Source organism: Garra rufa, chromosome 23 (genome assembly GCF_049309525.1).
Source record: "Garra rufa chromosome 23, GarRuf1.0, whole genome shotgun sequence".
In the NCBI taxonomy this organism is placed as follows: domain Eukaryota; kingdom Metazoa; phylum Chordata; class Actinopteri; order Cypriniformes; family Cyprinidae; genus Garra; species Garra rufa.
This window is the reverse complement of record NC_133383.1, coordinates 20,074,653-20,088,553: the sequence shown is the minus strand read 5'-3', so window position 1 is coordinate 20,088,553 and position 13,901 is coordinate 20,074,653. Positions and strand designations below refer to the sequence as shown.

The window sequence follows — 13,901 nt, the reverse complement described above, 5'->3', positions numbered from 1 at the left end:
TATATAATGTCCAACTTTTATTTGGTCTGTTTTCTCACAGTGACATTACAACTGTTTTGTTATCCAGGCGACATCAACGCCCTCAGGGCAATCCTGCTCTACCACTTTAGCAATGGCGTCTTTATTAATGGAGGCTTGGAGGGTGGAGTGACTAATCTTCTCAAGACCATTCAGGGCAACAACCTTCAAGTGCTGTCTGTAAGTACACTGGAATTGTTATTTTAAGATAGGATCTTTTATCGCTCATGTTTTTAGGCACTAACAAACCAACCTTATCTGATTAAGCACTGTAATTAGTGAAAATCAGCTTTGTTCCAACAGTGATTATGATAGAGATGTCCCATAATTAGCTTTTCCAGTTAGATGAATAATGTATAAAGGCCTTTGCACACTCTTAGACTGTAAAACAGAGACTTTTAGATTTGAGCCAATACTAATATTTTGGTAGCACACGAGAGGAAGGACCTGACATGCTGTTATCGTCAGACAATGCAATTAGACGCAGCACAAGTTTCCTGTGTCTGTTCTCAAAAAAAAAAATTCCATGAACCGAATCCAAAACATTCACGTAAATCCTTTAAAGGAAACGTGCGAGTATAGGTTAACACTGAGTATGAGGCTGACTGATTATAAAAACATACATTGTCTTATCCTAATTTGGACTATGAACATTTCTCTTTGTGTGTTTGTGGATAGCTGAAGGTCTAGGGCACACACACAATTTGGAGCATTGTAACAGTCATAACTTCCAGACATCAATCAAATTAAACATAGATCAAATCTCAGAAACGCCTCCACCCGTAACTCCCTCTAAAAGCTAGAACAATAAGTCTCCTAATGTTCAGACACTTCCTTTGCTGAAAACAGATCAGCACTGGAAATGTAAATTCACTTTATACACAGATGTCTCATAGACAGAGCTAAAACTAGGAAGCAAACTCTTAATAAAATGTCCAGCTGTTGTATTTGTCTTGTTACAAAGGGTTTTATAAGATCATCCCACTCACTTTTTATTTTATTCATTATTTGTATGTACGTTTTATGTATGCCCTGCTGAAAAAAAAAAAAAACAGCTGAAAACAGCCTAGGCTGTTTGGCTGGTCTTAGCTGGTTTAAGCTGGAAGTAGCTGGTTTTAGCTGGTCTCCCAGCCTGGCCAGGCTGGTCAGGCTGGGAGAAAGTGGCCAAAACCTCTCTAAAACCAGCCTGCTGACCAGCTGACTACACTGTAAAACGTTTTCACCAGTTTCAACTTAAAAACTTTTAGTTTAGCAGCTGCCTTAAAATTTTAAGTTAAATCAACATAAGTCATTTCAACTCACAAGTTAAAACAACTTTTTATTGTAATAAGTTAAAGTAACTTGTAGTTTTAAGCTGATTTAACTTAAAATGTTAAGGCAGCTGCTGAACTTTTTAAGTTCAGGTTTTTAAGTTGAATCTGGTGAAAACTGTTTTTTGAAAGCTGGTTTTTATAGCAGGGTGTATACCCTTATGAAATTAAACCATGGTTTTATTATAGTACGTTTTAGTAACCATGGTTTGGCATATTGATATATTTGTATAATCACAGTTTTACTGCAAATACCATGGTTGAACTGTGTTTAGTGTAGCAAAACAATGGTTAATTTGTGGTTACCGTGGTTTAACTATAGTAACCATGTTTTTTTGGTTTTATCTGTGGTAAACCATGGTTAATTTTAATAAGGGTATATAACAGGCTATGTATATTGTGGCAAAAATGACCCATACATTCAAGACAAAGGGGCAAAAAATGCACCTGCACAATTAAACAATGTACTACGGCTGTCGTGTTTAAAATTAAATGTGAAAATGAATGAAATTACATGTATATTCGCTCACATTGCATTAGATTGTTTTTATGCGCTGTTTTGTGCAGCGTTGAGCCTTATAACCGATCAAACGCGTTTCTGTTGAATTTAGGAATGCATTGGCCAATCAAAGGCGCGTAGATTACTCAGCGCAGAAAACGCGCCAATCAGAGGCGCTTAGATTAGTCAGCACTGAAACGCCGAATTCCCTCATCATAAACAACGCTGGTGCAGATGCGATGTAAGTAAAAGATGAATTTAGTAGCTTCAATGATTATAATAAGAGTTTTTGCATAACTTGTGCTAGACTCAGCTAACATAATGGACCGACATGTTTGTCTTTGATCCCAGAATGTGACGTTCCCAAAATGAAACTAAAACGTTTTATATTGTTTTCTATATCGATATTAATAACCATTATTACAATATAAAGAGCAATAATCTAAAATAAGGATTTTTTTCATAATATTGCAGCCCTATGAGCTCCTGTTTTTTACATGAATAATTTAGATACAATTTCAAACAGTCTAGTTTAAAATATTGATTAAAGTAATTTGAGAAATTGAAGTATTTGACATTAAAGACAACATAATATGGTTATTATAATAAGGTGATTATAAAAATTGCCCATACAAATGATAAAAAGCCCCCGGAAATCAATTCTAGGGGGCAAATATTGTTCCTTAATGAAAAAGTTACCTTCTGACCCTAATATGTATTGTATATTTATGTAAGAATATTGTTTTATGGATTTATATACTGTTTTATTTTTTTAATGTGTATATAACTTCCCTTATTAATTTAATTACTGGTAGTTTACTGTTAAAAAAGTCATGTATGATTAACACTTATTCTCTTATTCTCAGGTTAACAACTCCATCAATGTAAACTCAGTGGAGGTTCCAGATATTGATCTCATGGCATCCAATGGAGTGGTCCATGTAGTGAAGACCATATTATATCCTCAAGGTGAATTATCAACAGCGATGAATGTGCTGTATATGGATATATGTATACAATGTCATATTTTGGAGGGACTCCATATGTATAGGTTGTCTTCATCCTCAATGTACCTGGTTTTTCCACTCTTATATAACTGTACAATTCCTGAGCCATAAGACACAGTCCCTAGAGCTTAATAAAGAATTTTACTGCATTTCACAGATCTGCCAGTTGGCCGTGAAGACATATTGATTTTGCTGAAGAGACTCATCAAATACATGCAGCTGAAGGTACAGCACGACACACATTATATGTGAGCGCTGACATTCATTATATAACAAATCCATCAAACACACACAGTTTTATGAGTAAGTTCTATTTTGTTTTTGGTTTGGTTTGTGTTTAGTTTGTATCTGGATACACCTACCGTGAGATTCCACTTACATTCATCAGTAAGTTCAGTTTCATCCCTCTTTTATTTTATTTTTTTATGTTCCCCATGACATAATAACATCATCAACGGCATATGGATTACATTTGACATGCTTTTCATTAATGAATATTGTGTACCTTGCAGAGAGGACTATAACCACACATGTCGTTGAGAAAGGTAATACATTATTGCATCACTTTATCTTTTATTTTCTTTTAGACCTCATTCACCTTCCCCATTGTTTTTAAATCCATAAGTGTTTATTCAGTTTATTTGCGAGACTGAGCTCCTCAGGCAAGCCCTTCTCTGCCAGCCGATTATTCCCAAAAGCACTTTTATGTAAAATTATGTATTTATGCAATCATTATCCAATACAACAACAAGCCTGAACTTTGCCTCAGCTGCAACTCAAGGAAACTGATTCTTCATAGAGCCCCAGAGGAGAGTGAGTACAAGTTATTCTGCTGGCTGGAAGCAGCACTGGCATCTCCTCTGGCAGTCGCCTGACAGATACAGCAGATAAAGACCCATTAGAGACAAAGAGGGAGAGGATTTTGCCTCAGACCATGGCTGGAGACCTACCTGTTGGGTAGAAGTGAATGTTAAAGTTCAGGATGATAAAATTGAAAAGGAATTTATGTAAATTGCTGTTATTGGAAACTTGGCTTATTTGAGAAAGTAAAAACTGATTAAAGCTTAGGTAATGGCAGTGATTTTGAGAGTTACGACTTAATGCAAAGCTTTGGATCTCAATCTACAGTAGGAGGCATTCACTGGCTACCTTTCATCTTGAAAAAATTAAAGTCCCACAAGTTTAAAGTGCTAACATTGCTTCATCCAATACTTTAAAACTGGGGCTGAAATATAGAATATTAATATACTGACAAAATATTTAAATTTGTAAAGCCTTTCACATAACTTTACAAACAAGTCTTGATAAATTAGATCTGAAATTGCCAGAAGCTCTGCAAGGGTGCACTGTAAGTGATCCAATCCCATAGCGGGACTCTTATTTATTAGTAAATGATAGACTTTTTCCATGAAAGATCTTTTTAATGACAAAGTTAGTTATAAATGAAACACAGATGGGACTAATAAAAATCAAATCATTTAGAGTCTTTGTACGGCTGAATTGAAGTCAATGTTACAATGTAACATTAGCATGTGTCATTCATTTACTGTTTTGTGTGTGTCACAATGGTTCTAATCAGTCTTTAAAACCAAACAGAATAGAATGAATTCATTATAAATAATGTCAAAATAACCATTGGAAAGTTTGACAACTGTTTTTTTTTTTAAAGAAATGCACACTTAAAGCTGCAGTCCATAACTTAAAGTGTTTTTGGCTTATTCTGAATCATTATGGTACACCTACAATAAGTTTTTATATTCAGACTGGTACGGGTACATTAATAATGTTAGAAAAGATTACTTTCAGATAAATGCTGCTCTTTTGAACTTTATGTCTATATCAAAGAATGCAACAAAAAAAGCAGCACAACTCTTTTAATTATTAGCATTATCAGCACCTATGAACTAAACAAAAATGATTCAACTTCTATTGTCTGTAATATATTTTATTTTGTACAGTTGTTTCTTATAGACAGTAGTGGCCAAAATTTTTTCTAAACTCTAGTATTTTCACCAACTTAAAATGGTTTTAAGTCAGTTATGTCTGTCTTTTGCCATAGTGTGTCAGCTGGAAATGATCAGGTTTTTTGCCATTAATTGTAACAATCCAGTGAGATTTTTGTTTGCACAAGGAGTCTGACAACAGCCAGGACTCCACACAGAGAAGAACACAGAAGAACTGTGGCAACATCTCCAAGATGCTTCAAGAAGCTGCTTTAAACACAACACCAAATGTTGATTTAATTTAGTTAATAGAAGTTAACTGATAAAGAAAGTCTATTTATGACATTATTTTTGACAGCATCCTCATTTTACAGCATTTTCCCACAAGTGCCTAAATCTTTTAAAGGGATAGTTCACCCAAAAATGAAAATTTGATGTTTATCTGCTTACCCCCAGGGCATCCAAGATGTAGGTGAAGATTTTTAAGGAAAACCGGTGCAGTCTGTCAGCCATATAATGGCAGTGGATGGGCACCAAACCTTTAAAAGTAAACAAAAACATGCACAGACAAATCCAAATTACACCCTGCGACTCGTGACGATACATTGATGTCCTAAGACACGAAACGATCGTTTTTTGCGAGAAACTGAACAGTATTTATATCATTTTTTTGCTTGCGCAAACTCATCTGGGACTTTTCACTGATTTCCCCTTACGGCGTTTGCGTATTCTACGCCAGAGCGCGTTCACATGTAACGAGCCGGATGCTAAACTCGTGCTCAGGACAAATGGACGTGGCTGTGTATCAAAGGTAAAAAATGATATAAATACTGTTCAGTTTCTCGCAAAAAACTATCGTTTCGTGTCTTAGGACATCAATGTATCGCCACGAGTCGCAGGGTGTAATTTGGATTTGTCTGTGCATGTTTTTGTTTACTTTTAAAGGTCTGGTGCCCATCCACTTCCATTATTTGGCTGGCATACTGCACCGGTTTTCGTTAAAAATCTTCGTTTGTGTTCTTCTGAGGAAACAAAGTCACCTACATTGTGGATGTCCTGGGGGTAAGCAGATAAACATCAAATTTGAATTTTTGGGTGAACTATCCCTTTAACAGTACTGTAGCTTTGCAGGTAGGTTTCTTGAAGCATCTTGGAGACGCCACAGTTGTTCTGGATTTAGTCTCAGTTTGTTCGGTTTCTTCATGTCATTCCAGACAGACTGGATGATGATGAGATCAGATCTATGGCTGTTGTCAGACTCCTTGTGCAAACAAAAATCTTACTGGATTATTAAGATTAATGGCACAATGAATGTTTGGAAATGTAAACTGATATTTCCTACTGACACACCACAGCAAAAGATAGAAATAACTGATTTAAAAACTGGTAAAAAATACTAGCGTTCTAATAATTTTGGCCACCACTGTACAGTCTGTTCACACTGTTTGAATTCCATCATAAAACACAAAGTACCATTTGAGCTGAGCCTGCAATCAAAAACCTCACGATCCTGATCCGCAGCCAGTTCTTCCATGTGCACTATGTCTTAGCTCATCTTTGGCAGAATATACTAATTTATGTTTTATGAATCCAGCAGTAGCACAAAACGTGACCTCCTTTGCAGTGTCTAGAAGAAAAAACGGCCTGGTGTTCATTAACAGCTCTGACAGCGCCAGTGACCAATAATGATTGGCTTAAACCCATTCTCATCTTTTTCAACTCGTGAATCATATCAATAAGAGCAACACGGAGACACGGCACAAACAAATTCAAAAACATTGGAAGCAAGAGAAAGGAAAAATGTCTCTGAATAATTTGTTTTTCACAAGTACTGAGAAGGTTCTCAGAAATGTCTTGGCCAGTATGTTTTAACATGACGCCTGTGGGAATCTTTACCTTTCCCTCAGGTCCCGAGGTCAAGATTGTAATCGGAGAACCAAGCATCACCAAAGTTACACGAGTGATTGAGGGACAACCAGAAATCACCAAAGTGACACGAATTGTTGAAGGAGATCCACGTTTCACTAAAGTTACACGAGTGATTGAGGGACAACCAGAAATCAGCAAAGTTACACGAGTGATTGAGGGACAACCAGAAATCACCAAAGTAACACGTATTGTTGAAGGAGATCCACGCTTCACTAAAGTTACACGAGTGATTGAGGGACAACCAGAAATCACCAAAGTTACACGAGTTGTTGAAGGAGATCCACGCTTCACTAAAGTTACACGAGTGATTGAGGGACAACCAGAAATCACCAAAGTTACACGAGTTGTTGAAGGAGATCCAGGTGTCACCAAAGTTACACGAGTTGTTGAAGGAGATCCACGCTTCACTAAAGTTACACGAGTTGTTGGAGGGAAGCCGTCCGTTACAAAGGTCACAAGGGTCATTGAAAGTATGTCCAAACTTCATTTATTTGAAGAAGTAGGACATTACATCACTTGCTCACCAATGGAACCTCTGCAGTGAACGAATGCTGTCCAAACTGATGATAAAATCATTGCAGGAATTGACAAATAATCCACACAACTCCGGTCCATTAGTTAATGTCTTGTGAAGTGAAAAGCTGCGTGTTTGTAAGAAACAAATTCATTAAACGAAGTCCTCTATCTATAATGTTGCTTTTTTCCAGTGAAAAAGTCTTAATCAGGAGAGAAATATAAACAGAAATATTCACCATTCACATTTGAAGTCAAAAGTTTACATACATTTGCAGAATTAGCAAAATCTTAATTGCCAAAATAAGAGGAATCATGCAAAATGCATGTTATTTTTTATTTAGTACTGACCTGAACAGTATTTCACATAAAACATGTTTACATATAGTCCACAAGAGAAAATAATAGTTGAATTTATAAAAATGACCCCGTTCAAAAGTTTACATACACTTGATTCTTAATACTGTGTTGTTACCTGAATGATCCACAGCTGTTTTTTTTGTTTTGTTTTGTTTTGTTTTGTTTTGTTTTGTTTTGTTTTGTTTTGTGATAGTTGTTCATGAGTCCCTAGTCTGTCCTGAAAAGTTAAACTGCCCACTGTTCTTCAGAAATGTCCTTCAGGTCCTACAAATTCTTTGGTTTTTAAGCATTTTTGTGTATTTGAACCCTTTCCAACAATGACTGTATGATTTTGAGATCCCTCTTTTCACACTGAGGACAACTGAGGGACTCATATGCAACTATTACAGAAGGTTCAAACGCTCACTGATGCTCCAGAAGGAAAAACAAAGCATTAAGAGGCAGGGGGTGAAAACTTTTGAACAGAATGAAGATGTTTCCCAGAAGACAAAATAAGTTCAAATTCAAATCTGATCTTCAAATTCAAAAAGTTTTGTAGGTATTCTGAAGGTATTTTGGCTAGAAGTCAAGGTTTAAAGTTAAAACGTCTTCATATGATAGATTTATTTCTTACAAATAACTTTTCACTTCACAAGACATTAATTGATGGACTGGAATTGTGTGGATTACTTGTGGATTATTGTGATGGATGTTTTTATCAGCTTTTTGAATTCTAATGCTGATGGCACCCATTCACTGCAGAGAATCTGTTATTGAGTGAATGATTTTCATTGTTGGTACACTATTTCTTCAGGAAAGTTTAAAATGACAAACCACTGTTTATTGTAACCTTTTTTGCGTTTTTGCCTTTTTTTCTCAGCTCACAGTGCGTCATCTGATGGTGAACTTGATGCTGAGGGAGAAATCAAGAGAATCATGGGTGAAGGTAATTCATTTTAACAGCTTTATTTAGTTGTGTAGTTATTTTCTGTCCAAGTCGTCAAGGGATAAAATGTCCAGTTGGTTTTTATCAAACATTTAAAAGCTGATTCTAGTGCAATATGAACTGGATTAAAAAGAGACACTCAGCATATTCAAGTTTATTCTCAAAAGACAATAGACAAGTTACCAATATTTTAACAGTTTAGTTTGGTTCAGAATGGCTGTAAACAAAAATTTTTGTAATTCTGTCTGATAAAACATTAAAAGGATTCTTGTGTGTCCATATGTTGTAGATATGACCAAGGTACAGACATTTCAGAGTGGTGACGTACGCATCCTCCAGGAGGAAGATATCCAACAGATCGCTGATGCGATCACACAGGGAGGTTGGTCCAAAGAGTTTTGTATGAGTTATAGTTCATATATTAATAATAAATGTCTATATCCAAGCCTCAGTGTTACGGAAATGATAAAAGTTGCCCTTCATCTGATATTAACTACATTGTAGACTCCTTTTTCAGTGTTATTTTTTGATATTATTTACATATCAACGTATTTTTAGTTTTATTAAATTTAAATTCATTTTAATTTAGTTTCAGTTTTAGCAGTTCCATTGTGTTTTTCTATTTTAGTTTAGCTTCTTTATTTATTTTAAGTTTTATTTCAGTTAATGAAAACCATTTTCAAAAGTTATAGTTAACAACAGCAGCACTGATTTTTAATGTTTTTTTCAGGAAAAGTCTTTTCTGCTCACCAAGCCTGCATTTATGTGATTCAAAGTACAGCAAAAACAGTAAAAATTTGAAATATTTTTACTATTTAAAATAACTGTTTTCTAAAATGTAATTCATTCCTGTAATTTAAATGCTGAATTTTTAGCATCATTACTCCAGTCTTCGGTGTCACATAATCCTTCAGAAATCATTCTAATATGCTGATTTGCTGTTCAAGAAATTTATGCTATATTTAAATTTGACTGTTTTAGCTGTAATTTGGATCAGGCTTGATTAACCTAAGAGACTTCTTTAAACTTAAAAAATCGTACTGTTCAATAACTTTTAACTGGTTGTGTATATTGAGCTCATTGAGCTATTTATACTTGAACCAAGAGACTGCTCTTAAACCTTCCCCTTTAGCACGAATTTTTCAGATATATCTTTCTCTCCTGCCAAACACATTTACCCATAATTCTTGGCATATGTAATGATCATGTTCTTTCCTGTATTGTTTTCTTTTTTATGCCATTGATTCAAACATTAATTTGATTTATGATGTTGGAGGGTTTAGGGATCTGTAAGACTCTTTTGTAGCTTCCTAAAGAGCCTGACATTTTTATTGAGAGCAGCTGTGAACGCAGAGATTCGTCCTTGTTTAGTAATGTTTAATGTTCGTTTGTCTGTCCAATTTTATGCCCATAGATTACAATCTATAGTTACGTAACAGAATAAAGCCCCATTAGTTTTCCCATGGCTTACATGGCTCTGCTCCAGATGTTTTTAATTTAAGTTCCTAACGTATGGTTTTGATTCATTCTTGGCAAGACCACACTTATGATAAAGCTTAAAGAAAGAATCAGTTTTAGAATCTTTAAGCAGTACAGCTGAAGTAAGATTAAGGCTTTCATTATTGACTATTACTCACTGAATTGGCTCAGGGTTGGTTTGACTTTCACCCAGAGGTTTGTTCTTCCATTGTTCTCATGTCTTCTTGTTCTCAAAGGTGGACCAGGGATCACCACTATAACTAGAGTAGTCAAACCAGGAGTCCAGGTTGTTGAAAGTAAGACCTGATAAATCAAATGATGATATGATGTGAGTTAAGTTTTGCTTAGATGTTTGTGTAACTGACTTGTCTTTTTGCTTGAAGCTGAACCAGGGGTCACCACCTTTACCAGAGTGATTAAGAAAGACTCTCAGATCACTGAAGGTGAGACACAGTACATCAAATAATGATATGATGTGGTTTTAAATTCAAACCAAATCAAAATAATTTTTGTCTGCTCAAAGGTGCATCAGGGGAAACCACTGTTACCAAAGTAATTCAAGCAGAACCACGGATCATTGAAGGTAAGAAATGGTTTTAAACTTATCATACTACAGATTTTGAAGTCAAGTTGAAGTCGAAAGTTTACATACACCTTGCAGAATCTGCAAAATGTTAATTATTTTACCAAAATAAGAGGGTTATTTTTTTATTTAGTACTGACCTGAATAAGATGTTTCACATAAAAGGCGTTTACATATAGTCCACAAGAGAAAACAATAATATGAATTTATGAAAAAGGCGATAAAAAGTTTACATACACTTGACTCTTAAAACTGTTGTTTTTTTTAATGATAGTTGTTCATGAGTCTCTTAAACTGCCCGCTGTTCTTCAGAAAAATTCTTCAGGTCCCACAAATTCTTTGTTTTTTCCGCATTTTTGTGTATTTGAACCCTTACCAACAATGACTGTATGATTTTGAGATCCCTCTTTTCACACTAAGGACAACTGAGAGACTCATATACAACTATTACTGAAGATCAAACTCTCACTGATGCTTCAGAAGGAAAAACGATGCATTAAGAGCCGGGGGGTGAAAACTTTTGAACAGAATGGAGATGTGTACATTTTTCTTATTTTGCCTAAATATCATATTTTTTCATTTAGTACTGCCCTTCAGAGGCTACAGATGATAGTTACATGTAGGGTGCGATTTGTGAAAAAAACAGAGGGGGGATGCTTTTGAAAACTTTTTTTCTCTCTCCATAGGCAGAGGTTGACCAAACTGTAATCTGTTAACATCGCGCATTAAATACCCCTCTTTTTAGGCAAGAAGCAGATAATGAGTGTCAGGTCACACGACGAAAGCTGTATTATGTGATCACAATTTAAAACATCGTAAGTTAGGCCTATTAATAGTAATGATTTAATTTCAAACAACGAATACATTTTATAGCGAAGGTGAGCAAAGTATCAACGGAGCTTTTTGGAAACTCCGAATCAGTAAACCACTGCGTCGCAAAAAGATACACTGTTTCGAAGCGCTCCAATCGGATCGCGAATCATTTGATTCAGAACGTTCAACTTCAAAGCGCGTATGGCGAATCATTTGATTCAGACGACTTTAAAGCATGTATCGCAAATAATTTGATTTAGATCGGGACGTAGGAGCGGCTTCACGGGATGTTATATCCCCACCGTGGATAAAAATAATTCATCAGAAGCAAGGATGCATAGACCAGAGGGGGAGAAATCCCCCCATCCCCCCCGGCAAATCGCACCCTGGTTACATGTTTCCCAGAAGACAAAATAAGTTACATTTACACTGATCTTGATATTCAAAAAGTTTTCACCCCCTTGCTCTTAATGCATCGTTTTTCCTTCTGGAGCATCAGTGAGTGTTTGAACCTTCTGTAATAGTTGCATATGAGTCTCTCAGTTGTCCTCAGTGTGAAAAGATGGATCTCAAAATCATACAGTCATTGTTGGAAAGGGTTCAAATACAAAAAAATGCTGAAAAACCAAAGAATTTGTGGGATTCATGAACAACTATCACTAAATAAATAAAAAAAACACCTGTGGATGTTTTGAACTGGGTCATTTTTATAAATTCAGCTATTTTCTCTTGTGGACTATAAGTAAACCTTTTTTAAATATCTTATTTAGGTCAGTATTTTGTATGATCCCTCTTATTTTGGTCAAATAATTAACATTTTGCAGATTCTGAAAGAGGGGTGTAAACTTTTGACCTCAACTGTAATTTGCAAACATGCTGAATTTCATTTGTTTAATTGTATTTATTTATTATTTTATTATTTTTTAGGACCTGATTTCTCAAAGATTGTATCTTTCAAGGAAAGTCCAGACCTCTTTGAAACAGAAACCGAGAAAATCACCAGAATCATCAAGGGTTAGTGCTTTCATAACTCAGTGTGAAATGTGAATAATATGAGAATAGATCTATTGGCCAGGGTTTTAATTGAATCATTGTTTTCCTCAGAGGGCCGTTCTAAAAAACGAGCTGCCGTCAGACAACCACAAGGTATGTGTTTCAGCTCATTAACATCTGAAAGTCATTTTATTACTATTTTTTGTATCAATCAAGATTTAAAACACTTAGGGCTGGATTTACTAACAGCTTGAAGCAGCACAAACCATCTTTTGGCATTAAAATAGAACTGTCAGGATTTACAAAAGACGCACAGTGAAGAATTATCACTAAAAAGGCATGGACAGTTATTTTTGCACCTGACCTGTTTGTGTTTGTGGACTAAAATGCAGGAACAAGACGAAGAGTGAGACTGGCCAGGCATCATTCCAGACCCAGACAGTGAGATGACAGAGGCTAACTCTACCTGAAGATCCAGTTAAAGTGAAAGACAGGGTTGTAGAACAGTGCGAATACACTTACTACAAACCGCATTGAATGTTTACACATTACAAACCAATGCAGTAATATCTTGGATCTGTGTGGCACACACCCCACTTCAACTCAGATAAGGGGTACTTGAAATGGTGGTGGTTATAAAGAGAGACATTGGTCATTTTTGTTTGTTTTTTTAAAGCTGTTTATATTGTTTCTTTGAATATATATACCGTATGAGCCTTGTTATTGAGCTTGTCGTGCACATGATATTTTGTGGTGCTTGCATTCAGAGACATGAATGCATTTTTATCTGTAAGGATCAGCAACGCTTTGGCTGTTGAGTTCACTTTAAATTATGCAGCTTGTAACTATCCATCTGTTTCACATTTTCTGTTCATTTTTTATGAATTTGTTCATGTCTACATTTTTTTTTTTCATAGACAGGATTTTTTAATTGCAGAAAGTCAAATCATTACAGTGAAATAAGCCTCAATGGAGTTAAAAAAATTAAATATTTTCTGCTTTCAAAAACTGTGACTCAACGGTTCATTTTTTTAATTTGTGGTGCAACTATTTTGATTTTGTGCTGACTTTTAGGCTCATCATTAGCAGTCTTTCTCATCATATACTTCATTAATATGATGCTAGTGACTGCTAATGATGAGATTAATGATAATAGGCATCATCAACCATTTGTATCCACTACAAAGTCACTTTTGAAGTGAGTAATTCATAGTCTTCACACATTCTGTTATCAATTCGCTATTCATCTTGACTTCAGTATGAGCTAAACATGTTAATCCCCATATGTTCTTGTTTCTAAATAAACAGCATGTCAAAAATGACATGAAGTGAATGCTTAAACTAACAAAGAAACATGTATGTTGACATAGGGGATAACTGTATGTAGCAGCATGCATGCCTTTACTTAGACATATGGATGTCTTTATGCTTGAAAGGAGTAAAGCTTTGCTGCTTAATATAGACAATCTGAATCCCCAGAATTCAGTGGGAGGATAAACTTGTCAAGTCTGGCAAGTTGTTTTAGATAG

At 35.4% G+C, this 13,901-nt stretch overlaps 1 protein-coding gene across 1 annotated transcript in view; it reads left to right on the top strand.

Annotated features, from left to right (window-relative positions):
• Positions 1 to 13,380, top strand: part of postna (periostin, osteoblast specific factor a) — a 29,047-nt gene extending 15,667 nt beyond the window's left edge. Inside the window, exons 13-26 of the mRNA XM_073829173.1 lie at positions 68 to 198; positions 2,694 to 2,796; positions 2,992 to 3,059; positions 3,176 to 3,221; positions 3,347 to 3,379; positions 6,685 to 7,176; positions 8,439 to 8,504; positions 8,794 to 8,886; positions 10,220 to 10,279; positions 10,367 to 10,426; positions 10,507 to 10,566; positions 12,307 to 12,393; positions 12,484 to 12,525; positions 12,765 to 13,380. Coding sequence (XP_073685274.1) covers positions 68 to 198; positions 2,694 to 2,796; positions 2,992 to 3,059; positions 3,176 to 3,221; positions 3,347 to 3,379; positions 6,685 to 7,176; positions 8,439 to 8,504; positions 8,794 to 8,886; positions 10,220 to 10,279; positions 10,367 to 10,426; positions 10,507 to 10,566; positions 12,307 to 12,393; positions 12,484 to 12,525; positions 12,765 to 12,817 — 1,394 coding nt within the window. The 3' untranslated portion in view covers positions 12,818 to 13,380. The remainder of the gene's footprint in view (positions 1 to 67; positions 199 to 2,693; positions 2,797 to 2,991; positions 3,060 to 3,175; positions 3,222 to 3,346; positions 3,380 to 6,684; positions 7,177 to 8,438; positions 8,505 to 8,793; positions 8,887 to 10,219; positions 10,280 to 10,366; positions 10,427 to 10,506; positions 10,567 to 12,306; positions 12,394 to 12,483; positions 12,526 to 12,764) is intronic.
• Positions 13,381 to 13,901: the final 521 nt, after the last annotated feature.